The 26,570-nt window shown below is 41.6% G+C and overlaps 1 protein-coding gene across 1 annotated transcript in view; it reads right to left on the reverse strand.

Moving 5' to 3' along the window:
* Nucleotides 1-16,621: 16,621 nt before the first annotated feature.
* PTCHD1 (patched domain containing 1) overlaps nucleotides 16,622-26,570 on the reverse strand; it is a 39,917-nt gene continuing 29,968 nt past the window's right edge. The window contains exon 3 of the mRNA XM_068997180.1: nucleotides 16,622-24,674. Within this exon, the coding sequence (XP_068853281.1) occupies nucleotides 23,020-24,674 (1,655 nt within the window). The 3' untranslated portion in view covers nucleotides 16,622-23,019. The remainder of the gene's footprint in view (nucleotides 24,675-26,570) is intronic.

Here is a 26,570-nt window from a genome sequence, read left to right on the forward strand (position 1 = left end):
ACAAAGAGCACACTCACACGAACCTCCTCCCCTTGCCAAGGCTATCCATGATGTCTGTAGCCAGTGCATATGGCAGATGACTCCAGATAGCCTATATCTGTCCCATACGTCTAACTTCACCTAAAGATGTAGCTGGGCTAACAGATTATAAATTCATTATAAAAACAAACAAACAAACAAACCAACAAATGAAACTGTGATGTAATTTATCATTGCATTATATTATTCTATTCTATTATTTACCAATAATAATACATAAACACATACATATAAAACAGATTATATAAATAAATACTATACAGCTGGGCTAATGTTACAAGAGTAATGCTTGTCAGTCAGCCAAAACCGCTTTTAGGTGTGGATAGCAGGTATGATGTTTGCAGAGCAGGTGCTGCTTATGTTGAGTGAAGCTATCTGCAAGTGCCTGCACAGCACAGACAGGCACAATCCTCTGATTCAGTTGGGATTAGGACTGTGTAATTTAGTACTATAGAGAGATGAAAAGATTTTTAAGAGGATGCTGCCTGTTAGTGGAAGAGATAAATTGGAAGTGCTGCTAAAAACCTTTGGGTTTTGCTTTCAGATACAGAGAAAGGACACTATAGAGAGAATTCACCTCTTGATCTCTGGCTAGTAGAGAACTGGCCACCTGACAGAGAGAATTACACTGAGTACTGTGGTCATTTAGTTACAGTTTTGTCAGCTGAGGTTGTCTGGTTATCCAGAGATCACATGCATATTCTTTCTGTTTGTAAAAGCTTTCCTTAAATAATACAGCCAGGTAATCAAGCCTCACTCTAGGATACAACAGTATTTATAATTGTTTTTCTATGTTTCATAACTTTTCTAAAATTTAACAGTTATGTTTAAAATTTCCCTGCCAAAACATGTGCCCAATTTCTATTCTCTGAAACAATTTGCCTGTTTGCAAGAAAGAGGGGACAGCCTTGCTCAGTTAAAGCTTTAGGGCAGGGCTGGAAAGCTGGGTGAGGAGCAGGGCTGGTTTCAGGATCTGTCCCTTACTCTGACTGTGAAAATGCCCATGAAAGACTGAAGTTTCTGCTGTCTGATTTCATTCTGTGTGCAGAGTGCTCATTGAGTGTGTGTCTGTGCTGGAGAGGGCCATGAGAATGGATAAGGGAAGAGCGGGGATGAGGAAGCAGGAGGCAGGACTGAGCCCTGCAGGATAAAGGACAGGGCTCAGGTGGGACAGAACCCGAGGTATCAAGAGTCACAAGGTGCCAGGAGGGTTGAACCTGGCCTGAGGAATAGAATAGCTCAGGGCACAAGGGCAAAAATTCACTTACTGCCATTGTGGAGTGTAGCTCCTTTTCCTAAGGAACCAGAGCAGCCCTTTGCCATTGGCATCTTTGTGACACTTGTGCAGAGGATTATTCCTACCTCAGGGTCGCTTCAGAGCTGCAAGCATGAAACCTGGGAACTTCTTAGCCCCTTCCTCACTTGTCCTAAGGGGTTTCTTACAGCACCAGAGGGAGATATGGAACTGGAAAAAAAAAAATCAGTTTTCAAGTTGCCTGTGCAAAGCTGCCTTTACAATCCTGAATGGCAACAAGGGCAGTTTTGGGTTACTTGCTCACCCTTTACACACAGGGTTTTCCAAAGAGTTGTAAATAGTTCAGGGTACATGGGCTGGGAGATGTGTCACAGCTGTGGGGAGAAACCGTCACCTCCAGGACTTCTGCATTATTTGCTGCAGGAACTGGGAATCTGTGCAGTGAGTAAGATGGAACAAGAGGAAGTCTCCTGGGATGGGCTGTTAAATACTGCCCTGGAGAACCTTATTTTATTCCTGACGTGCCGGAATTCCATGGGGATTTAAATCACATCACATCACTGACATTTCTCGCCGGTAATGCCTGTGTGTTCTTCAATTTCTGGATTTCTTATCTGAGCCCTTCAGTCTGATTTGTTGAAGTGAAGGATGCTTGGAGTTTCCAATGGAGACCAGGAAACTCTGGTTTTCTGTGGAGAAATGCAGTGCAATAAAATGCCTGGTTCCCTAAGAAAGTCAAACTGCAAACACTTCAAATGAGTTAGCCCTGTTGACATTAATATCTCTGTGCCTCAAGCCTCTATTTGTGAAATGGATGTAAGGAAGTTTCCTCATCTCACAGGACATTTGGGAGAACAAAGTCATTGTTCTTGGGAAAATGCTCATATGCTGAGAAGTGGTAGGGAGATGGATAATTCTGTCTTACAATGGGATTTGAGTAACTTGTAATAAAGGTGGCATTGGTGGAGAACTGAACAAAGATGGAAACAATATAGGGAGTTAACAATGTATTTTGTCATTCCCCCGTGGGGAATATCATGTGAGCAGTGATGCCCCTGTCTATTCTGGGTAAAAAGGACAGGAGCGTGGTAGAGAGGATGGTTAATGCAGTTAAAAGATTCCACAACACACGTGATGGAACTAAGCCAGGTTTGCAGGAGCAGCCCTGCCCCAGCAGCTCCGTGCGTGGCACTGTCCCTGGGCTGTGGATGTGCTGCACAGCACAGCGCCCACTAAAAAGCACCAAAAGGAAGTGCAAGGAGGGTGACAACAAAACGTTGTGCAGCAAAGCCAAGCGTCCTCACCCTTGGTGCTCTCTGCACCGAAATGCATCCACCCAAAGGTGCTCCTGCACTCGGAGCTAGCAGGCTGTGGGAGCTCAGGTACCAGCAGAGATGCACGCATGCAGAAGGGCTGAGGTGGAGAGTTAATTTGCAATTCAAATGTAGTTACTGAGGTAGATAAATTTAATTATTTAGAGACATTCAAGCCAGATTTCTGAGTGCCACACTCATGTGTATTTGTCAAAAACGATCATTTGCTTCATTTACTCTGCAATGATTTTCGTATTTTGAATTGTCACCTCAGCTCTTAAAGTTGTGATGTATGGCTGGCACTGAAATATCTGAGGAACTCCAGACAAAGAGTAAGTGCTTGGGAATGTGGCCGAGGCTGTTCTTGCTCCAGTATGACAACGAGCAGGCTGCATTGCTCAGTGCTTGCCGTCAGAGCTAATACACACCACCATCTGCCAGGTGTACATGGGGAGAAAGCCAGATTATCATCGTGCCTAAGTGCGTAACTGTGTGGAGGAGGCCAGGAACAAAAGCCATACATTACAGAAAATGAAGCCTGGGCAGATGAATTCCCCGCGAGGTAGTGGGAAAATCTTGCTCGCCCTATTTAGCTCGGTGATTTCATTGAGGTGAACTTTCATGAGAAAGGCAGGAGAGAGCTTTGTGGGTCTGATGAAAGATAGAGAAGGAACATGCTTAAGACAGAGAAGGAAATTGCAAGCCTTTGGTAGGGCAGAAATGGAAAGAAATTGGGAGTAGATATGCAGCAAATTTTCTGAGAGCATACATTTAATTTTACTCTTTTCAGATGCATCATTGTGAGCAGTACAGAATTTTCAGCTGAGGCAGATCTGGCACTAGCATATTTTAGAGGCTTTTCAAGTGGAGTGGCACACTGCAGCTCCAGGCCCTCTGTTCCTCATGATTAATGCATCCTGCTTTCTGTGTACGAGGAACCTCGAGCTGCACAGGTACATCACAGGCACATAGATGGGAAGAATTCAGAAAGGATTTTTCTCACAATCCTGGTGGCTGAAAAATACAGAAAATTTTCCTTCTTTTCACCTGACCTCATATCTTTGGTGAACTCTATTTGTCCCAAAATAAGAAATTTGCTTATTTTTCATTTTGATGGATGATTCTGCTTTACAGCATGACATTTTAGGACTATACAGTATTTCTGGAAAGGGTCTTATTGTGCAAATCAAAGATATGCTTTTGCATCATAACCAAAAATATTGTGAGACAGTGTCCTTAAAAATAATATTTATTCTACATTTTTATTTTATCAAATTTGTTTTCTACCTGCTGTACATCATTGTGACACATTCTTTCGTTAAAAGACCTCTAGAGGGAAATACTAAGTTTTCTTTCCTTCTATATTATGTGCTTGGACACCTTGACTTTTAAAAGGGAAACAAATCCTCGCTCTGTTTTAGGGCCTAGATATAGATATTTTTGATTATATAGGCCACTCAGGAATATATCTGAATTTGTTCTGTTGCTTAGGTGTACAAAGCAGACGGTGCATGAAACTGTAAGTCACTCCCTCTGGCTAATCAACCTGATTGTATATTATCTGTCTTCCCATCCCAAATGAGACATACAGAGAAGCCTACAAGTCTGATGGTTCCCTACAAATCATCACAGCTCTGGTATCTAGACTGATGTCCACATGAAGAATCATTAGGTTTTTGCGTGGGCGAGATGGTCTTGAAGACCTGAGCCTGTTACATTTTAGAATGTGCTTTTCAGCATTAGTGTTTCTGGCTCAGGCTGGCGCACGGGGCAGTGTGCTCCTACCCATGTCCCAGCAGACAGGCAGGGAGGCTGGCAGCTGCTGGGAGCAGTGCCTGCAGTGCCCGAGCTGTCCCCTCCTTGGTGTGCAGCACCTGAGCTGATGGGGTGGAAACCACACGTCTGGGAAGAAGTGCAGCTCCCCTCGGGCAGCTGCGCCACTGGGGTGGGACAGAGCAAGGACAGCCTGGCAGCTCGATCACCTCCACCAGAGGGCATGGGTTGGGGTCCCAAGGGAGCAGGGCTGGGGTCTGGTACTCTGTGGTGTCCCTGTTGTAGACCAGAGCCTCACTAGAGATAAAATAAACAGGGAGATTGTGCATCTGTACCTGTGAGATAGATGGAAAGGTAGGAAACAGGCATCCCCACAAACTCCTGAAACCCTCTGACCACCTGCCACCCTTTCCAGATTTTCATGGCCCTCATCAGCTCCCTGCCCCTCCTGGTGACACTGTGCCCCCTGTTCCCACCCACAACCCTCTACCACCATGATCACCTGAGTTTCACCACTGTCTGAAAGGAGACCTACCCACTAATTTGCTTGTGTGGTGAAGACATTCAGGTTTTTGTCTAAACTGCCAAGAAATCTTCAAGCTGGTTCCACTAGTGAAGCATTTATCTAACTCTTATGTGACACTATTACTTCCTTGTCTGGCCCCTGTTTGCAGATTGTCTCATCAGACCCATTGGGTGGATGGATGGAAACATCACTGATCCAAGAAACATGGCCTCAGTGTAATGATTCAAGCATTTGAGTACTCACTTTATGTGATATATTGTAAGTCTGAGATATTGAAATGATTGAGTAAGTTTGGGCTGCTCATAAATTTTTCAGCGTCCCTTGCAAAGGATGGGGGAGACGCTGGGCAGGCCTGGGCTGCAATTAAAGGAAACAGAAAAACCCACCATTAATGGGTAGTGGAGAGGTGCTGGTTTACTAATTTATTTGGTTTTCCTGTACCTCCAGTTTGCATTAGATCCGATGAATTCATGAAATTTGAATGAGTTTACAATATTTTTCAGGTAAGACCAGTCCTTGCACAGAGAAAAAAAGAAATGTAAGATGTAGTATTCAATTATGCAAGAATAGGGAGAAAGTACAGAGCAGCTGACTCGAGGCAAATAGACTGAGAGCTGGACAATGCTGTGGTGCTGCCAATCTATGCTTTAATGATTATTTATTAAGAACAGACAATATGTGAGCTCTCCCTCACTGGCTTCTGTTCAGCTGGGTGCCATCAATACAGGAAGGCTAACAACAGTGGCTTTGGGATAGACGTATATTAGAAAGCGTTTCAGAGGCTACAAAAAGATGGAGAAATGGTGCAGGTATGGAAAGAGTATTGTATTTACCTTTTCTGCAATGAAAACAGCATGGATTTGAATGCTGCTCTTGCTATTGATTCTTGTTGACTTCATTGAGAGATACATGCAGTCAGGGACGTGGAGTTTGATTTTATGTGGCTAAACATTTAAGCAAAGCTGTCACTGGCTTTTCAAGGCAAAAATTCAATTACTGGGATTTTGACATCACTATCTATTTTCTCAGAATTATTTTAAGATCTGGTATCATCCTCATCCCTGCTTTTTCCCAATACCCTTGTTTTTCTTTATTGTTTCTTCCTTTCTACTGAGGATATCTCTATATTTTGCCTTCTTTTTCTGCTTTTTTCCCATTCCACTTATTTCTTTGACCTTTTTTCCCCTCTTCTGTTAATATATTTTCTCTCCCTGCATGCTTTCTGTTCTTTCATTTGCCCCTTTTTATCTCCCCCATGCAAGCTCTCTCACTTTTACATTAATACACCAGCCACAAGCAGTCAGCAGTTTAAGCTGGCTTTTTATAGCAGTAAAGAGAATGAGCCTTTCCATTTGTGAATAAAAATATTCTTGATAACTTTGAATGACTTCTTCTAACAGTCTGAGATGGTGAAAGAGGAAGTCTGAGGTGAGCTTCTGAGGAAGATGATTCTGCAAAGGCAAATGCTGTGGTGTATATGGCAGTCTCCATTCTGAAAATGTTAAAGAAGGAATTTGAAGGAGCTGGACACACTGAACTTTTAATACAGTGTGTCTCCTTGTCAAGTGCCTCTAGCAACACAAATATTTCATCATGTTCAGTTACCAAAACCTGTAACTGTATGCACTGAAGTCACGAGGAAATTTATAGAACTGCCTCTGTATAATGTGATTATCAAAAGACCTGACTGCATCTGGAAAAACAACTGCAGTTCAAGCTTTTCTTCCTATTCAAAATTTGCTTGCTGAAGGACCTTGCTAGTTCTCTGTCATTGTTTGGCATTCTCAGTGTGTTACACGACAGGAGCAATGCCTGTTGTGTTAGCTGGTCTGTCTGGCATCCCTAAACTTCATGACAGAGGTGAATTGAAAGTTCTCCACACAAGTATTTAATTCTCTGTTCCAAGAAGCAGAAGGAGTTCCATGGACTGTACCCAAAATTGTGGAGATACTTCAAGTATGGTGGCAATTTCCTTCATGGAGGAACTGTTAAAATGAGATTCAAAACTAAGGTCATAATCCTTTTCCTACCACTTGTGTGCAAGCCAAGTGCAAGCATATATGTAATACACAGTTGGACTGAATGATCCTAAAGGTATTTTCCAACCTAAAGTATTCCATGATTCTATGATAATGTTGACAAGGAACAGCCAATGGAAGAGATGGGGAACATTAATGGCAGGAATGGGATGCCTGGAGGAGCCTTTCTTCTCTTTCCCTGGGTAATCTTGCTTCTCTTCAGCCAGCTAATTTGGAAAGGGGGAGCTCAAGAGGATCCTTAATTTAGCACTGGCAGTAATTCCCACTGGGCAGCCTAGTCCAGACACTCACATTGGATCCAGATGCTCAGATTAGGAGGCTAGCCCCCTCCATGGCATCAGTGGACAGAGAGATACCCTGCAGAGCCTGTTAACAGTGGGACCTTAATTCATCCTGAAGGAATCTTTGCTCTGAGGACAAGGGGAGTTTGGTGGGACCCTTGCCACATGTAGGTGGTATGAAAACTGAATGATAGAGCAAAGCAACTGCAGCGAAAATGCACTCACCTAAGGCTGTATTAATATAATTTTGAATAATGAATATGTGAGAGGAAACCAATTTGCTTTTAGATATCCCACAAACAGAAAAAATATCAGATAAATTTTTCATTGTGAATTATTTGCATAGACTGATAGGAACTCATTAAACACCGAAAGAGTGATTTGCAAGAAGGAAATGGAGAAAGTATTTAATCTGGTATTTCTCTCTCCTAAGCTTCTATCGTCTATCCAGCAAATTAATTTGTCTCTTTCTTCTGCTATTATTCTGTACTTCATGGACCCTTCTTACTGAATGTTTTACAGCAGAGGTTTTCTGTGAGCCAAAGAGCTTGAATTTCACAGATGCATATTAAAGTGCATCAGGAAACAGTAGAAGACATCGCATTTTCTCCACTCGTGGCTGAATTGCTACAACTTTTAAATTGCCATACTTAAAAGTATTAGCTACAGATACATAAATCTCCCATTTTTTTGAACACATCCCAGCCTCCACAGGCCAGGAATCCAGCTTTCATGCTAAGTAACATGACAAGCAATTCAAGGTGCCTCTGTTTCTGAATACACAATCTGAGCCAATTTAAAGGGACATAGCTTGGGGCAACCTAAATTGCTATACCATGCTTGAGTTGGAAAATACTGGATTTTGTAAAAAAAAGGGCTGAATCAGTATCTAGGTTGTTTCAAGCAGTTTTTTGTGTAACCTCTTCTTTAAACCCTGCTAAAGATGGTTCCACAGCCAGCCTAGGCATATTCCCAGTGCATGCCTATTCTTGGAATTAGGATATGCAAATTGACTTATATTTGCTGCAAATTAAACTTATTGTGTCTTGTCCCACCTTCAGGGGACACAAGAAACATTTGATACCTGTTCTTATATTCCTTTTTAATACAGAAAAGCATTACTGTGGTTCTCAAATTCATCTCTTCTAGAATAAGCAGGCTTTTCTGAAGAAAGTGCATTTTTCTGACTCCTCATTCTTATTCAATTCTGTGCTCTTTCCAAGGGTCATGCCCACAGCATCCAGTTGAAGATTCATCACCTCTAAGGAGAACAAAAAAAAAAAAAAAAGAAAAAGTCTTCCATGTCTTCTGTATGTGATTCTTTTAATAAATTGGGTAAGGATTAGATGTGGTGGCTTTGTAGCATTGTGACAGTTTTTATTCACTGCGAAGCAGTGACCAAGTGCAACCTCTGATAGTCTTCTGCTAAACTGCTGTTTAATCAGTTTTTCCATACTTTGTGTTTGCACCACTGGTTTCTCTTTCCTCCATGGATTTGCCTTTTCTGAATTTCTTACAGTTGATTTCACATCATTCTTCCAATGGTCTGAGTGTGTTTTGACTCTGTTCTCAGCCTTCAGAATTCTATAGTTCTTCCCAACTTAGGCAGAAAATGCTTTATTAACATATCCTTTTGTACACTATCCATGCTGGTAGTAGTGAAAACATTGAATTGGGCTGGCCCTGAACAGCCCATGTGGGATCTCCCTCTTGTATGACTGCTAAGAGTACCACTGAGTGCACCAAATGTGAGCATGCACACACATGCAGTGCAAATGTAGAGATGGAGTTGAAATTTGACATGATAATTCATATTACCACAATTACTCTGGGATTTGAACACAATTAAATTTCACAAACACTTCTCTTTTTTTTCAAAATAATGCCATTTGACATTGTAATTGCTTTGTATTCAAAGCACAAACCAAAACTGCTACCACAAAACCCACTATGATTCTGTAACCATTGGAAAAAATAATGATATGGCCCCTCCCCTCATTGCAATTACACTAAACTCATGGTACATCTTTTGTAAAAATTAGTAACATGCTTGGCTTTTGTTCCCTCTGCAGTATTTTGGATATCTGTCAATAGATGAATCTCCATTTCTTGTGGTGTATTGAGGAAAGGAGAAAAATGATCATTTTGCCAGAATTGCAAATTGCTTTCCTTTGCTGGTGGAAGTCGTGTGGCTTAGGCCAGAGGGGAATGGACTGAGATCACCCCTTTGCATAGGAATCTCTTATGTGCGTGTGTGTGAGATAAATGAGGATGAGAACAAGTGAGGAGAGAGAAGGAGGGTGGCATTGCAGGAGGGCAAGGTGCCAGAGAATCTTCCTGTGGAGAAAGACAGAGATCTGGAAATGTGTGTTGCCACTGCCAGAGGAGAGGGGGGCAGTCGTGCTGGAGGTCTGCAAAGCAGAGCCTTTGTGTATTACAGAGAGCTAGTGGGATAACCCATGGGTCCTTGGGCAAACAGGCAGGAGCTGGCTCCCTGCAGAGCTGTGTCACATCCCTGTTTTGAGGGCATGCCAGAGATTTATCAGTTCTCCAGCTGTAAGTGGAAGACATTTTTCCCCTTTCCTTTTTCCCCTAGACTTTGTAGCTGGGGAAGAGAGCCCAGGAATTAGAAACCCTTTGGTGTTTCATTACTGGCACATTGCTGGAAAAATGCAGTCCTTTACGCAGTGAGTTAGTTAAGGCTCCTACTTCTGCAGAAATTTGGTGTTCCCACCTAGGCAGCTCCTAGCAAATGCCTGGTGAGCTGTTCCTTTTCTCTCCCACATTCTCTGGAAGGTTGTATCCCTCTCTTTGCAGGTATAATTCAATCAAACAAGAATTGCATATTCCTTGCTAGTCATTGCCTAGTTCCCCAGGCACTGACCGAGTCATTGCCTACCCATCAGCCTCGACAGGAAGCTGCATAATGCTGCAGAGACACAATGGAGAAAGGGATATTTTTAAATGTGTGCTTTATTTTTATTTTTTTTTAAACCTGTATAAATAAATACAAAATGACAGAGAGGTTCATGTTTACTAAACATTGCATTTGATTGTATGACATTACACAGTGTGTGTCACAATAGTTCACCTTGTAATTGTGTCCTTTTAGCTGTTGGTGCATAATTCTATAACTCATAGGATACAATTAGTCCTGAAGCTGCATCCAGCCACCCTTTTAGTGGAACCCCTGAGTACTTACAATTGCAAGAGCGTATTAGGGGAGTGCTTGAGTCAATTGGCCAAAATTGGGGAATTTCATAAGAGAGGTCTGGCATAGCAAAAGGAGATAATGGGAGGTGTAGGATAGATTCTTGAGAAAAGAAAAAGTAATAAATGTTTGGAGCATTTTTATTTCTGTTTTTTGTCCCCTTAGTGGTTAACAGAAACATACTGGAATTAACCAAAGTCAGCAGAAACCATAGACTCATTTAGGAATATGATTTTTTTTCATGCTCACTGAGAGCAGGCAAATGGACAAACCCCCATGATCAGTTTTTACCTGATGGAGCTGGTTCATATCCGAAAAGGGTAAAAATATACTCAACCACTTGATGAAATGCTGATTCTCCAAACCACTTACCATCCTCACCCAGTGAAGGTCAACTGCCAAGGTTTTATAGACATTCTCTGGTCATGATTCGCTAGCTTGCTTCTTTAAATTGCACTCCATGTGCTTTTTCACATTCATTCTCTCATTCATTCTCTTCAAAAGGCTTGAATAGAGCTACTTTACCTTCACATTTAGAGCCTATAAAAATATTTGCTGGAAACAATTTTTCAATTCTGTTTGGCCTGTTTAAAGCAAATTGTTTTCAGGTTGGTTAGAATTTTGTATAGATTTTTCCCATTATTCTGTGAAATATATATACTTTGTATGTATTTTAGGAATAGGGGTAGCTGTAAGGGATGACATTTGACTACTTGAGATCTATGGCTGGCCACCTGAGTATGGTTTATATTTGGTCAATGGCTGAATGTGTATTAATGATAACTACATCTAAAAAAACAGTTACAGATTTGAATGGAGTGTAAAAGCCACCCATCTGGTGACCTTACAAATAAACCATAACAGGAAGTTAAAAACTGTAGAAAGGCTTTTTTGACAATCTTTCCCTGACTTTATTTCTCCTGCATCAGGAGATTTTTGGTAACATTTAGCCAATTCTGCATTCAAATCTGCATTTCCTAGAAGTGCAATGTTTGTTATTGTTTGCATTTGCTACTGCCTTAATGTCTTTTCTCAGCTCACCTCCTGCCTCTCTCCTCCTGCACAGAAGGTTTTGTAAATGATTTTATGTGTTTTGAGTTTGTCAGACTTGAAGAGTTCTCCTATCAGAACAAAGGTAAATATGTGAACTTTCTTTAAAAAAAGAAAACACAGTCTTTTCTGCTGAAAATTTCAAATCCAGCAACACCATCCACCTCTCCTCCCCTTCCCAATGCTTTATTTCCACTGGGCAACATGGTTTCAATCCAATGGTTATACTCTGCTTGGAGTATACTGAAAATCCATAGCTCTCCCTGGCTTGGAGTAGAATAGTGAGCACCTTTTTAGAATTTGGTAGTGGAAAATGAGGCTCACAAAATCACTGGTAATTGAGCCTCACAAAACTAGCTGTCCCTTAACTGCAATGATGGGACTTTTACTTGGTTTCCTGTTCTCTCCTTCCCCCTGTGGCCACCTTCATTTCCAAATGTACTAACAGGGAATAGAGATAGCAGGTGTGGGAACCTTCTGGGGCGAATAGAAGAGCACGCATTTAGAAAGGTTTGTTTGTTCTGAACAAAGTCTTTTTCATCAAAAAGGTATCTCAATAAAACTTGCAATATGAGTGTCAGAGGGGCTGTGTGACACGAAGCCAAAGGCTGAGGGCTACCAAGTTTTGGAAAAGCACAAGCATAAGTAGGCCTGGACAGCATCCATAGCACAGTCTGTGCTTAGGGAAACCACAGACTACCACAGAGGCCGATTTTACTTATAAGCTTTTAAAGTACATTAAGAATTGGAATGCCCTCTTTTGCACAGCTCTCTGATGAAGGAGGAATAACACTGCCCTGCCATGGCTCAGGTATGGGTCGTTTCCTGTGCTGATCTCTTCTCACCTCTGTGTCTCAGGTTCTTTGTCACTCAGACACCGTCAGAGGGATCATCTGCCTTGAAAGCAGACTGACAAAATGAAACTCAGCCTTTGGCTTCCAGGGGAAGGGGGGAACAGTTGTCTGGGTAGTGCTTTAAACAAACGTTATTGGCTATAACTCCCAAGGAATCTGTGGAGAGGTGCGAATGCACACAAAGAGTAAATACTTTGTTAAAGTATTTTTTCCCATAATTTTTCCATTTCTCCCATACCCACGTTCCACATTTTAAAGCTCTGTTGGTTTTAGTTGTCAATAATTTAAAACTCTTACCTTTATTTTGGTCTGGTGCTGGAAGAGACCACCTGAAGAGCTCTCCAGGGCTGTGAGTACATTTAGGAGATTTTCTGCCTAGGATTTTATGGAGCTCTCTACAATAAATTCAGGCATTTCTCATCTGAGTTGATTTTTTTGTCTCCCTCGACTTTACAGTTTCCTATACGTATTTGTCATCTCTACCTGTGAAATGTTCTCCATGAATTTATTATTTGCTTCTCACTTCAGATATTTCATATTCAGAGATTCTGGCTTTGAAGAATATACTGCACAAAAAAAAAAAAAAAAAAAAAAAAAAAAAAAAAGGAACTCACTGATGTTAGCAATCTTATCCTATCCATAATTCTTAAGTCCATGTTTCCCCTTTCTAAGCCAAATTCTTTTAACCTTTTCCTGTAAATTAGATTCTTCAGGCTTGGTATCACCACTGACTGTGAGGCAAGAACTCTTCCTTTGATGGATAGGTTTGGAAAGTGCTGAATGAGCAGTCTAATTGATATTGATATTGTCTTTCTCTCTCCTCTCCCCATTTCTGCAAATTCCATATAATAAATCTGCTGTATAAACATCCTCACAGATGGTGATATTAAATATCATATGATGTCCTGACAGTGAGATTTGGATGCTTTTCCTTGCTAGATCTAATAATGTTATGTCACTTGTGTACATCAGAGGCATGTCAGATCAGCAAAATGTTGGTTGTCCTGTGACAGCCGTTGTAGACACCCTTCCAGTAAGATCCAAGATATTGACAGAAAGGCTCCCAGGAGAGGAGCTAATGAGCAGGAATAATCCTGAAATTATAAGATGGCCATTGCCTCTGGAGCCAACACCAGGAGAGGCTTGGTAGAACCCCACCTCTCTTGCAAAGAGGGGCACAATATACTGATTGGTAAAACTGTCAACAGACAAGTTTGGAACAGCCTGCAACAGCATGCAGAGAGGAAGGGAAAGAGAAATTCAATTTCAGATGGATGTCCATGAATCAGGAATCACCTTAAGAGAGCTGGAATTTCCCACTTCTTGCTGTAGGTTATGTGCCTGAGGGCTCATTTTGTCCAGAGAGAAAATTGATCACATCTTCAAAAGAAAAGAAAAGAAAAGAAATGCTTCCAACAAACAAGTATTTTATCAGGAAGGTATGGCCATTTCAGAACCATTAAAGTCAGCTGCTCTTCTCTAAGTAAGAGCTGCAGTAAAATAGTGAGGGTCAATTTGTCACTTTTCAGCAAGTTCTGAGCCAGAATCCATGACTGATCTCTTATTCTGTATGATATTGTTTATATATCATGTTAAAGTCTCCAGCTCTGGACTCCAGATTAGATTATGAATGATCTCCTCCTTTTATTCCAAAACAATAAGGTACTGGATCTATATTTGAAATCATATAATTAGGCAGCTGTGATTTTTTATTTTCCTTATATGGACAGATCCTGTCTTTTATTAGATAGCCTTAATATAACTTACAGTTGCTAGTCTTACATATGTTCACATGATTTTTCTCTCTCTCATACTACCTTAGACCTTCCTTCCCTTTGCAACTCAGAAGTTTTTATATAATTTCTTTCTCATCCTCCTGACACAATAAAACCTGAGTATTTTAGTTTCTCAACAGCTCTGCATTTCTGCAGCTATTGTCTTTGTTCCTAAACTCTTTACCAAACTTCTCTGTCGCTCCTCCCCTGCTGATTCATTACTAATTTCAGTACAGATAAACTGTTCTTCCTACCAGCTTTTAACTACATTTCTAGGTTGGCTTTTCCTCCTCTTTATACAGAGCCAACTTGTGTTGGGCGTGTAAGAAATATATAATAGGTATGGGGGTGTATGCACTATATATACATTAGTGGGGCATCTCATTTTCCTGAATATAGCTGACAAATAAAAAAATCACTTTTTTACTTGTAGCATCAGGGAACAGATTGCTTATTATGAAATATAATCAGTATGTGAAGGCATATTTTTTACAAATTGTGTTTTCTGGCTTCAGTTTGTTTGTATGCATTTAAAATTTTGTTTCCAGCAAACTTCACCTGTGCAAATTGGTAATTTCTAAGAAGACAAACGCCAGTTTTGCTCAAAAGTATGCCTCTTCACAGAACAGAGAATATTTCAGAGGATTGAATGTGGCCAAAAAGAATCAGAATGGAATATTCTGCATTCATATATAACATATGCTATGTATAATCTGGATACCCAGCTAAGGCCTTTAACACGATTCTTACATTTCTCATATGTATAAATTTTCAAGTGGACTTTTTTGTCTGATGATGGACTGTTGAATGTCTTATTACTGGGTTCTTTCTAGCTAGTGCTTGGCATATATTTCAGTTATTCTCTGCCAGTGAACTGAAGTTGGCAAAAAAAGCCCTGTTCTTCTCAATGAATTCTATATTGCCATTAACCTTTACAAGTTCAAGTGATATTTACAGGATGAACGTGGACATGAGCACACTTCACTGTTTTGGGTTCACAATCCTGCCTAGTTCCTGTGTGCAAATTAGTTGTATAAAGATGGAAATGTGGGTATTTTGGAATGAAAATATTCTGACTTGTATGCGGCAGTGTAAGAATTGCATGCGGAATTCACACATGCTGCTCACGAACATTTGTTGGGCTGAACTGTATTCCTTGATAAGCTAAAAATCAGATTTAACACGCCTCTATTTTGAAGGTATACGTACAGATGAATTTTCAGAATAAAATGTGCTGATTACACATTTGGAAAGCCTGAATTTTGTAAATTAGATCTGTGGAGATTTGCATGAAGGAGCTCTTGCTAACACAAATGAGGAACACCAGCCTGGTATGGGGGTTTTGCTCTCTGAGTTCCTGCACAATGCTTAGACGTAGCCTCTCTTACATTATACAAGCAATTAGAAAAATTGATATCATTTGAGTTTCAGTTCCAGACAGAATTTTTGGCAAGAGTGCTTGTGGATTCTGCATTTAAGGCAATGAGAGAAAGAATGACTGAAAGCGCCAAGGCCAGGAGCTGTAAGAGGTGACAGGAGTCACCTTTAAATTGCTATCCCAAACTTCCCATTAAACTAAAGAGGCCAAAAGGCCTTGGTAGCCAAAAGTCCCAAAGCCCTGATATTTCTTGCAGTGACTTGGGATTGGATCTGGCTCACCTGCTTTTTACAGTAAAGTGAATTATATCTCATTTCTGCACTCAGGTGTGACAGAGCATCTGTAGCTGTCACCCTCATCCCCTGGCAGGGTGGTTTGCTTCTGCTTTGAAGCAGTTAGTCCAAGTGGGCCTGTAGGAATGCTGCTCCCCTCCTCCAAAACATTAGGGAAAAAGTGTAAATGGGTGATCTGCCTGGGTATGAGAAGAAGATGATTGAGCACAGTCATCAGAAGATCCTGGGGCAGCAGCTGCAGTTCTTCAGGTGGGAGAGGTGGGTCTCTCAGTGGTGATGGAGCTTCTAAGTTTGTGGCTGGTACAGTCTTGGTAAGAAAAATTTTAACAGTAATAATTCTGTTTAATAGAACTACTTCTGTTCAATAGCAATACTTCAGGTCTACCTACCTACCAGATCTCAGAAGGTCTGGTTCTTGTTTGAGGAGATAACCTGTAGTTTTTGATCCAGTTTCAGATTTTTGCCTTAGATGTTGGTTTGCCTGCTGAGGCTGGGGTCCTGCTGCTGGATTATCTAGAACCACCCCCCCCAAAAAGGACTTAGATCCCAATAACACAGAAATTAATAGAAGTGAAGGGATTTTCCCTGTGCTTGCTGCTGAGCAGTGTGCAGCTTGGAACAAGAGGAGCTCCTGGAGAAGCAGCATGCCCATCATCTTTGGGACATCGCTGGCTCCATGCTGAGCAGGTGCCCCTGAACTACTCCACCACCCGTTTCTGTGGGGATCTGGAGAGGATGCACATCCTGATTATTTGGGTTAGGCCAGGAAAATCAGTTTGTTGCATTGGTGATGGCACAGGATTTCTGTAGCAGTTTGGGAGCACAGGAAGCAAAGAGAGAGACAGCCATTTTATTTTAGGCTTATGCTATACATTGAGATTCATTATACAATTTTCCCCTAAATTAATACAAAAATAGTAAAAATAGGTTAAAAAAAGCCTAAACGAAAACCCCTGACATCTTGCAAGCCATTTATTTGATGCACAGATTAAGACTTCTTGGAGCTTAAATAATCTAGAATTGTTTATGCTGATTTTTTTTGTTTGTTTTTCCCAAAAATTAAAAAAAGGTAATGACTTGCAGAATGCCAACGACATCAGAACAATTTGTGCCTGAGAAGCGGCTGCCCCAGGCAGGCGCACGTGATGCTGAGGTGCCCTCTCTCCAGGCAGGAAGCTGTGCCAGGACAACAGGGCAAGAGGGTGGCATGTCAGGGCATGCCACTCTGCTCCAACCCATGCACCATGGACAGGAATTTGTGTTCAAATCCCCTCCTGTGATACTTTTGCCATATCTTTCTCAAAAAATCCCAACCAAACAAGAAGTTCGCCACTGCGCTTTCCTGGCTGTGGATGGGTTTCACAAGGGCTTCCTGGGGGCTCATCCCCCCCATAATTTGGAGCTAAAGCTTCTCCCTGTTCTCTAATAAGACTGGGGAGGGGGGATAAGGTTGCCCCCCCACTGCACTGAGCTGGGGTCATGGGGGTGCCCTGCAACGATGGTGTAGTGCCTGGCCGTGGGCGGAAGATGCTTCCTACCTTCAGGAAGGGGAAGGGGCTCTCTCCCCTCCCTGCCTCCTTCTCATCAGTCTTGTGTGTACCCCAGAAAGGATTACTTATTTCACAACATTTATAAGAAAATAAATTACAAGTACTTTTAGTGATATATGTAGGGATAAAGCTAGGGAAGAAATACTTTGTCCCTACATAGCTAATTGTACAATCTGATTTTTATGGATCAGGGTTTTAACATGTGCAAAGGCAGGGGAGGTAAGGGCTCTGGGTAATTCTTTCTAACCAAGAGCTTCCAGAAAGTGGTTTCCTAGAGGGCCTGTGCATTACCACGCAAGCTCTGCTTCAGCAAAACCTGCCAGCAGTGCTGCCACAGCGTGGGAATTGCGAGGAGCTGTTCCTGCACGGGAGCTGGAGCTCTCTGCAGGCTGCTCACCCCAGGAACCCCTGGGCAGGGCTGTGGGATGCGGACAAGGGAAATGACACCACCACAGTCCCTGGTCTGGCATCCCCAGTGCCCACACAGGGGCCATCCCTGCCCCTCCCACACTCCCATCCTGCTGACAGTTCCCAACCATGCAGAGGAGCTACTGTAACTGGAGTCCACAGCAAACCCGGAGCTGGCTCCTGTTAACTCGGCTTCCCTTCCCTGCATCTCCCTGAATGTGCTATCTGCTTCCAAAGTTAACAAATAGGAAAAACCACCACTTTGCTAAGATTTGAAGTCACCAGGTCTTCTCCCACAACCCCCTTGCTTTGCTGGCTCTGTTTTTCAGAGAAGCCAGTCTTCCTTCTGGACTTCCCTGATCTCCGCCCAGTCGTGCCACCACTTTGTTTTGTTTTCCCTTTGAATAAAAATAAAGGTGTTGACTGAGGTGGGATTTCATGGCTCGCAGGAGGACAGTCAGCCTAGAAAAAAGCATTTAAAAGTACACCTTTCAATTTACAGTACATGTTTTACCTGAATTCAGTGCTGGCTCAGAAGGCTTCTGAGAGCAGATGCGAATCCTCTCGTGACTCAACATAACCTCAGGCCACTTTGGTACTGTATTCCCTCCAGGTTCATGCAGTTGACCATGGTAAGTGTATTTGCTTGTCTTTGGAAAAGAAGCTCTTTTTCTTTGACTGACAGGTTTTTCTCAACCTTTCCAGCCATAATTTTAATCAAACTAGAACATTTTCACATTTCTGCTTTGGGCAGAAAATTCTGCCTTCATCAATTAATTTTTATGACATAGTTATTCCAGCTATACCACATTTTCTTTCTTTATTTTTTTCTCCAGTTAGAGTAATTGTAAATTGAAAGTGGACTTGTGCTAACACAACATCAGAAGTTATATAACAAGAAAACTGGATTGATCTTGAGGGCCATATGCACATAGGTTGGCTCTTTTTCCCCATGCTTACCCTGTAGTAAAAATATACTGTACACCATACCTTACTGTATGGGAATTTTAATGTTTGTAGAAGGTATATGTGCTCAGTGAGCCATAGTCCTACATAGTCTTATTAGCCTTAGCTAAAACTTTCACTGTTAGATTTTAGTCAGTGCCTGACAGTGTATAATACTGTATTCTACTCACTGAATTTATAAAAAATTTGATCATCTATATTGCAAACAAAACCACAGTGATACCTGGGCTAAAATGCCACTTAAGAATATGACAAAAATCTGCTTAAGCCTAGGTAGTCTTCCAAAATGGAGGTTCACCAGTAAGGGTAAAATCTTATGCACAGTTCGACACTGGGAGTGCTTTGGACTGAGAACAGAGCGCTGCATCTGCACCTATGAATCAGTTGGCGCAGGGAGGTCCACTGACTTTGGTGAAGATAATTGCTCCAGAGGAAAAAGTTGAAGGGGAGGAAGGCCAAAGTGGCTTAGCATAGTCTGAAACCTTGAGAACATGGTTCATGTTGAGGTATTCAAGCTACCTGTAGACAAGGAGCATTTGGTGCATCCCTCAGACACAACAGGATTCAGGCAGAAGTCTCATGGACCTGGGCTGAGTGCACCTTGGACACTTCCATGGCTGTGATGCCATGATGATTTTTTGCCTTTTCTTTTATACCCCTGTTTTAGCTTTTTACAACTTCTGTATTCTTAGTGCTTTTGCCTACATTCTTAGACATGTTTGTCAAGCTGAGAGACTAAACATTTTAGAAGCTTTGTAGTTAGGGATCAGTGTGCCCCAGACCCCAAGGTCCTCTCCAGAACACATTCTGTAACCTAAGATAGAACCATCCAGAGGAAGGTTCCTTGGGGAGGGGGATTCATTCGAGCCTCTCATTGGGGAATCTTTGATAGATATGCTAATTAGTAAAACCTATAATGTTATACCAGATCTTTTGGGGGTGTGCATTTCGGTGCACTTCACCTAGATGTGTGCACCTAAGGATCCTTAAAATAAATACCAAGGTAAAATCCCTTTTCCCCTTCTAACCGTGTTTGACTCTTGATTTTAAGACCAGGAAAAGGCATCAGCTGTACCTTGCCAACCCTGGAGGTGGGGAATGGAATGGCAGCTTGATGTGAAGCACAGTGAAAAATGTATGTAAGGTGGTTTTGGCTCTGTTCTGGGTTCTCTCTCTTTTGGGGATGCTCCAGTCTCCTGCCTGTCCTATCCCTGTGTGGAGAGGAGCACAGCTCCTCTTCTCCAACCCAGTCTTGGGTGGCTGGCAGGAGTTACTGGTTACTGGAGAGGGTAACATGGCACTGGGGGAGAACTGCTGGGAGAGGAATCTGCCCTTAAAAAGACTTTTAGGAATGGGCTGAACAAACATCCTTCAGAAATTATTTACATATTGTTGAGTCTGCCCTGGGGGCAAGGGCGTGGACTGCATGACTTCTCACCCTGCCTTCTGTGGACACCCAAGCCTCTTCTGCAGCACTTTGTCACAGGAGTGCCTCCACATCCTTTTTCTGACAGGTTTGGAGATAGAGAAGTAATTTTATCCCTGGTTTTATCACCTTTCTTGAAGATCTCTGAAGGCCTCACATGGTGAGATTTAATAAGAGATCTGTGAAACTGCAATCTTGTCTTTGGACATCTTTTTAAAGATGCTCCTGTCTATGCACTGCAATTAGATGTGAGGAGATTTATGGCAACTGTCTTGGTGTCTGGTGTCTGCAAGTGATAGCATGAGGGATAGCAGAGGTGTAAAATCAGTGTTTGCCATGTATTCCTCTCTGCAGTGTACAAACAACCTTTTTGACACATGTCCCATGTCCAAGTGCCCCACAGGTCAGTAGATTACTGCAGAGGAATTGCAATTCCTCTGTAACTCTCAGCTAATTTGCTAATGCCCTCAGAAGTTTAAAAGCCACTGCAGCTGCCTGTTGAACAGCCTGGGGACAGGGTGACTATTATTTAAACAACATACTGACGATTACAGAAAATCTACAGTGAAGTATATTTAAGGAATAATTTTTGGCTGGAAAACATAACCCCAAGCCTGACTCTAAAGAAAACAGGGGAAACAGATCTTTTTCCTAGCCTTACATTCATTTGGCTGTCTTCAAGGTGTCCGCCTGTGTTCTTCCAAGGCTGAAGTTGTTGTTACAGCTTCCCAGCTGCTACCGAAGCAACTGTTGTTTACTTAAGCAAAGAGCCTGTGCATTCCTGGACACAGCTTCCTTTCTTCTGGTCAGGGAAGGGAACTTATCCAGGGGAAAGTAAATGTTGCCAGCTGCACTGCTGACTTGTTTTGCTAGTGAGAATGTAACATTTTGCTTCAGGGCAAAATATCTGGTTATCTTATTTTCTGCTAGGAAGGATGCTTTAGAAGTATCTGTTTGCTTGAAAATTAATATTCAGTAGGTGGAATTTGCAGGTTTTGCACAGGGCATTTGGGGGTCACTGGGATTTGGATGCTAAAGAGATGTCTCATGGAATGAAGCACACCCTGGGTTTGTGACCACAGATGTCCTAGTGACTGTACAGGTACCACAGGCAGCCTCCTGAGCCACAGTGCTCCCAGTGCTCCAAGCCCCATGGCTCTTGCCATATCCCTTCCCCTCCAGATACTGCCACTGAAGCAAACTTTGTGCCATGTGCTGAAAACTTTTCAAGTACTCTTAGTTTCCAGATGAGCTGCAAAAGGGAGTCTGGTTGGAATACATTCATTTTGTACCACAAAGCAACAGTCCATATGAAACCACCCGACACGCCAGCCAGCTTCCTGCTACTGGGTTTTCACAGGCAATGTATGGTCGGAATACTCTCAGCAAAACCTACAGAATTGGCTTACACATCCCCACTAGGGTTCAACTGCATGATAAAACCTTACAGTAAATGAGCCTGTCGCTCTTATGGGTGGAGGGGGTGGAGGAGGGAAGAGATGCTGCTTTATCTGTATTACTCCACATCACAGATGCTGACAGAATTATTGATTTAGAACTCACGGCTCCAAAAAGACCCAGTAATGTAATCTTTTAAAGTTGTTTTTTTTTTTTTTTTTCCCCTCTCAGACGTGATGTTTTCAATAGGCTCCTTAGATATGGGCTCTTTGGGGACGTTGTTAAACTTGCTTCTACCAAACCGCAGTCCCAACCTTCGGTTTGTTCCACACAACTCTCACTGTCTACTGTCTCCTGGAAGAGCCCATAGCTGCAAGGTCTATTGCTTTACAGGTACTCTAGGAAGACCGAGGGATTAAGTTATACATTATGTAAAACTACCCTCTAATCCTCTTAGTGTGCATTACCAGTGAATGGCCTGAAATAGGCTCTCACTAAAAGAGCCCTAACATTCACTTTCTTGATGACATTTTACTATCTGAGGTTTGTATCATGGATTTTGGTGCTGAAATATTCAGTACACCATCTTCTGTCTGCTGCTAGATCCACTCACATGTCTTAGTAGAGTGCTAACAAAATTACAGTTGGTAAAGCAGATTACATGTTTAACTAGTAGCGAGACATGTATAAAATAGAATTATATATTTTCTAGAGTGACAGAGTCACATGGATTTTTTTTGTTCCTTTTTTTTTGTTCTTTTTTGTTTTTATAAGAAAAAGAAACAGCTATAAAACCATGATTAAAAATGTTACAAGGGATGATCTCCATTTTAAAATAATGATACTTTTAGGAAAAAAAAAAGTGATTCATAACATAAAAGTGTTTGGAAAGCACTTGGTTGCTGTGTACTGCCTTCTTTCCCAGTACAGTTTGCTATCTTTTATATAGTCTTGCATAAATGTTTAGATTAGGGGAGAAAAGAAAAATTAAATGTGATGGCAAAGACTTATAAGAGCTGACTCACTGACTTGAGTTATTGCTGTGCAGAAAGTTTGTAAAGCCTTTACATCCAGCGAACATTTAGTGCTACTTCAGCCTTGACAGTTGACCTTTCAACATGATTTGGTTTAGCCACAATAATTGCAGCATCTGCAGTACAGGCGATGCAGACGACTGCTTAAGAACCCAACTTCTTCCATTAGATCTTACTTCATGCATCTACAATTTAACCTCTCTTTGCATGAGTGTGCAAATTCTCTCATATAATCTGTTACAGGAACTGAGCAAGGTACAATACCCCGGCTCTTTTTTTTTTTTAATTTATTTTTAATTTCTCCCATAATTTTGAATATTCCTGGATTTACCTTAGAGAAGGGAGGCGAAAACCTCCAATCTCCTTCCTCTCCCCACACATTTAGTCAGTACTGGTTTCTTTTTGTTTCCTCAGTAAGACCTAGTGTAAAAAAGCAACCAGCAAATCAAGTTAGACTGTTGTAATTTGGTCAACCACTCGGGTGCTATCCATATCCACCATTTCAACACACTCTATTTCCTCACGGTTTTCAGGATTCTTCTTCTCTTTCCTCTTCTTCTTGGAGGGTGGCAGGAAAGTCAGTATCACAGGTAAAATGGCAAAGCAGTGAAAGAAGGTGACTAATGCTATTAAAAACAAGCACCTGAACAGTGTACGGGTCAGATTTGAAGGCACAGCTGCAAGAGGAATCAGACCAACAATATAGCAGAGGTAGCTCTGCAAAATAGCTACCCCATGCACTTCCAGGGCATTTTTCACCCATTTAGTTCTTGTGAACTCTTTGCCCAGGACAAAGGTTGATAACAGTGGAGCACAGTTGTCAATTGTATAATTAATTCCGTAAATTAAGCACAACACAGAAATACAATCTAGTTCCACTTTCCACAAGGTCATAAAACCTATAACTCCAAATTCAACCGAGGCAACAGTTAGAGTGAGCCAGACATTGATCAGAGAGTCTGCCACCAGGAATGCAGAGAAGAAGAGCAGAAATAAAGCACTAATGCAGGAGTTTTGTAAGGGGGCTCCCACTGAAGAGGCATAACGATCCATGTACACAAATGATGGATTGAAAACGATGAATTTCACCTTGGAGGTGAGAGAGAGCTTCCTCAGGGTCTCCAGGAGGTCGTAAAGTTCTTCCCTCTTGGTTTCCATTGTCTTGGCCACCAAGAACATCCTGGAGGCCACAACATCAACTTCATTGTTGTATTTCTTGGAAAAGATGATATCCTCTGAAAAATGGGCAAACTGAGGGGTCTTCAGGAAGGAGTTCCTCAACATATCAGTGAAATTCTTCTTGGGCAATCCAGTAGATACGTTGAGTTTCCTAAGGTAATTTAAGTAGCTCTCGAACCAAGATATCCTCACAAAGCCCTTGGTATACTCCAACACATCCTCCTGGACACTGGTGTTCCAGTACTCGATTGACTCGTAGATGTAGAACCCAATGACCGGGCTGTAGTTACTGAAATACTTCTGCTGGGCAGTTGTGTACTCGATGGTCCGAGTCGCAGTCGCTACGATGTTGCTCAGGTCTGACCCCTCACTGACCTGCAGGTAGCCCATTAAGGCAAAGGAAATATAAACAAGGTAAAAGAGAACTACAAAAGGCTTGACGTAAGTGTTTGTTATCCAGTCACAATAATAGCGTTTCAGGAACCACACCAAAAGATGACTCTCGTAAGTGTTCGTTTCCTCTGAATCATCCGTGTCCTCACTGAATTTGGCTGTCAGAAGAAACCTATACCATGCAGGCTTCTCTTGCAATACCTCTGGCTTTGGTACCTTTCTGCAGAAGATACTATGCTGGTAGTTGTTTTCTATGTAGCCAGTAAACACCAGGCTGGAACCATAAAAGGAGAGTACATAGAGGTAGTTGAAGAAAATTGCAATACAGGAATTGCAGCAGAAAATCCTGGCTGCTTCAATGTTAGTGAAGGGACTGGCACCTATTCCAAAAGTGACCAGGTACATGGCAGTGGTGAGAGAAAATGAGAGCATGGAGTCTGCAAATACAGCTGCAGTCCTCTCTTTAACGTGTTGGTCTTCTCTAGTTTTTCTCCAGGAGGATAACATTTCAAAAGTCCCATACAACCCATGACCTACAACAGAGAACAAAGCGAGTGTTTAAAGTACAAATCCTGAATTACATGGAAAAACGTAAAGTGGACATGCTAAAAGGCTCAAAGGAGACACAGCTGGATGCTACCAGTGCTTGAAGGAAACGTTCTGCAGAAGAGAGAAATTATTATGGAGGTGTAAACCACAGAAGTGTGTTTGCTACCTGCCTAGCAAACCTTACTGCCAGTGCTTGAGGAGAGTTCTGCACTGCTGGCACAGGATTCATGGGTTAAAGCAAAAGGATTTTTTTACTCTGCTTGGCTGTTTTGTTTCATTATTTCCAAGTGCCTGTGATGAAAGATGCTTTCAGATTAGTTTTTCCTGGTGATGGTATCTTGACCTGTGGTGAAAACAAAGAAATACGACCTTGAAGTGCCTATTCTGAAACCAGAGAATTAGTTGGCTGCTTTGCAGAAAATCTGTAAAAAATGAAAATTCCATATAAGCTGAAAATTATCAATTAAATCAGTTACCGATTTCTCTACTTCCGGTATAAACTTTCCATCAGGAAAAAGAAATCCTAGAAATGAAACAAACAAAGAAAAGCATAAATAAATTTTAGAGAAGGAGAGTGGTAAAACTGATATGGAGCTGCTTAAGGCATTGGTCTTCTTTATATATCTAAGATCTTATAAAACCAAATACAGCCCTATTTTTCTTGGCAATGTCTACATTTTGTGATGTATTTAATTGACTCTTAAAATGGATATACCATTCATGAAAGGAGAAGAAAACCTGTTGACTTAAAATCCTGTGTTTAACCCCCAAGTGCACATAAATCAGGAAAAGTACATGCTTTTATCTTAATCCCTGGTTGGTCATCTTCCTCTTACAGTTTCTATGTTGTGAAGATGCGTTTGGAGGACACAGACCTCTGCTCTCTCGTAGTGATCCTGAGCTGGGAATGCAGCCATTGACCAAATACCAGGTGAGAGGGGCTTAAGTAAATGTAGGTTGATGATTTACACAGAGATAAACAGACTATAATCTTTGTATTACCCCTAAAATGTGAGATGGTAATATTTTCTCATAATAATTCATTATAACGTTCATCTTTACTAAAGAGATCCTTTCCATCTAATCCCAGCCTCTTTTCTGCCTTTTAATTCCTCCTCCTCCTTATTCTTTTGCTGCTTTTGCTGTCACTTGTCTATTTTTCTGGTCTGCTCTTGGATTATCTCCAGAAATTCCCAAAAGCCAGTCCACTGTGTTTTGCTCTTACCCATCTTCCCTGATAGTATTAGATAAAATGATTAGTGCTAAATTAGCTGCTGATAACACTGAAGTGCAATCACTGGACTTTTGAAGCTCATGCTCCAGTCAGGAAGGTCAAGATAATTCACAGATATCTCTTAAAATTTCAGGCTGTCTGCAGAGTACCAAAGTTGCTGTATCAGCTCTGTTCTCTCCACCTGTAGACAATTATCACTTTTGCTACAAGGGCTATAAATACCAGTCAAGAAACCTCAAGCAAATGAAGTGTTTTGAAGAACTGGAACACCACGGGATATATTAGGAATGTTGGAACTAGATGATCTTGAAGGTCCCTTCCAGCCCAAACTATTCTATCATTCTATGAGTCTATAATCATGTTTATTCTTAAATGCCTCATACAGGCTAAGTATTTAACTTGACAAAATAACCCTTTTGTGGCCAGCACCTTTAACTGTAGGGGCAGTTGTAGCTGATTCACTCCACCCTTCCTGAAATCTGTATTTTGACAGATGGCAGAGCTGGTCACTCTGCTATGCTGAAAAGAACAGGTATGGAGTATTTTATAAAGAAGTCACAATACAGAGCTCACAAGATGAGACAATAGGACAGCTGGTGTACGTCCTTATCACCTGGTATTTAGTGTAACAAAGTCCATGCTCTCA

This window comes from Aphelocoma coerulescens, chromosome 1 (genome assembly GCF_041296385.1).
Source record: "Aphelocoma coerulescens isolate FSJ_1873_10779 chromosome 1, UR_Acoe_1.0, whole genome shotgun sequence".
NCBI classification, from domain to species: Eukaryota; Metazoa; Chordata; class Aves; order Passeriformes; family Corvidae; genus Aphelocoma; species Aphelocoma coerulescens.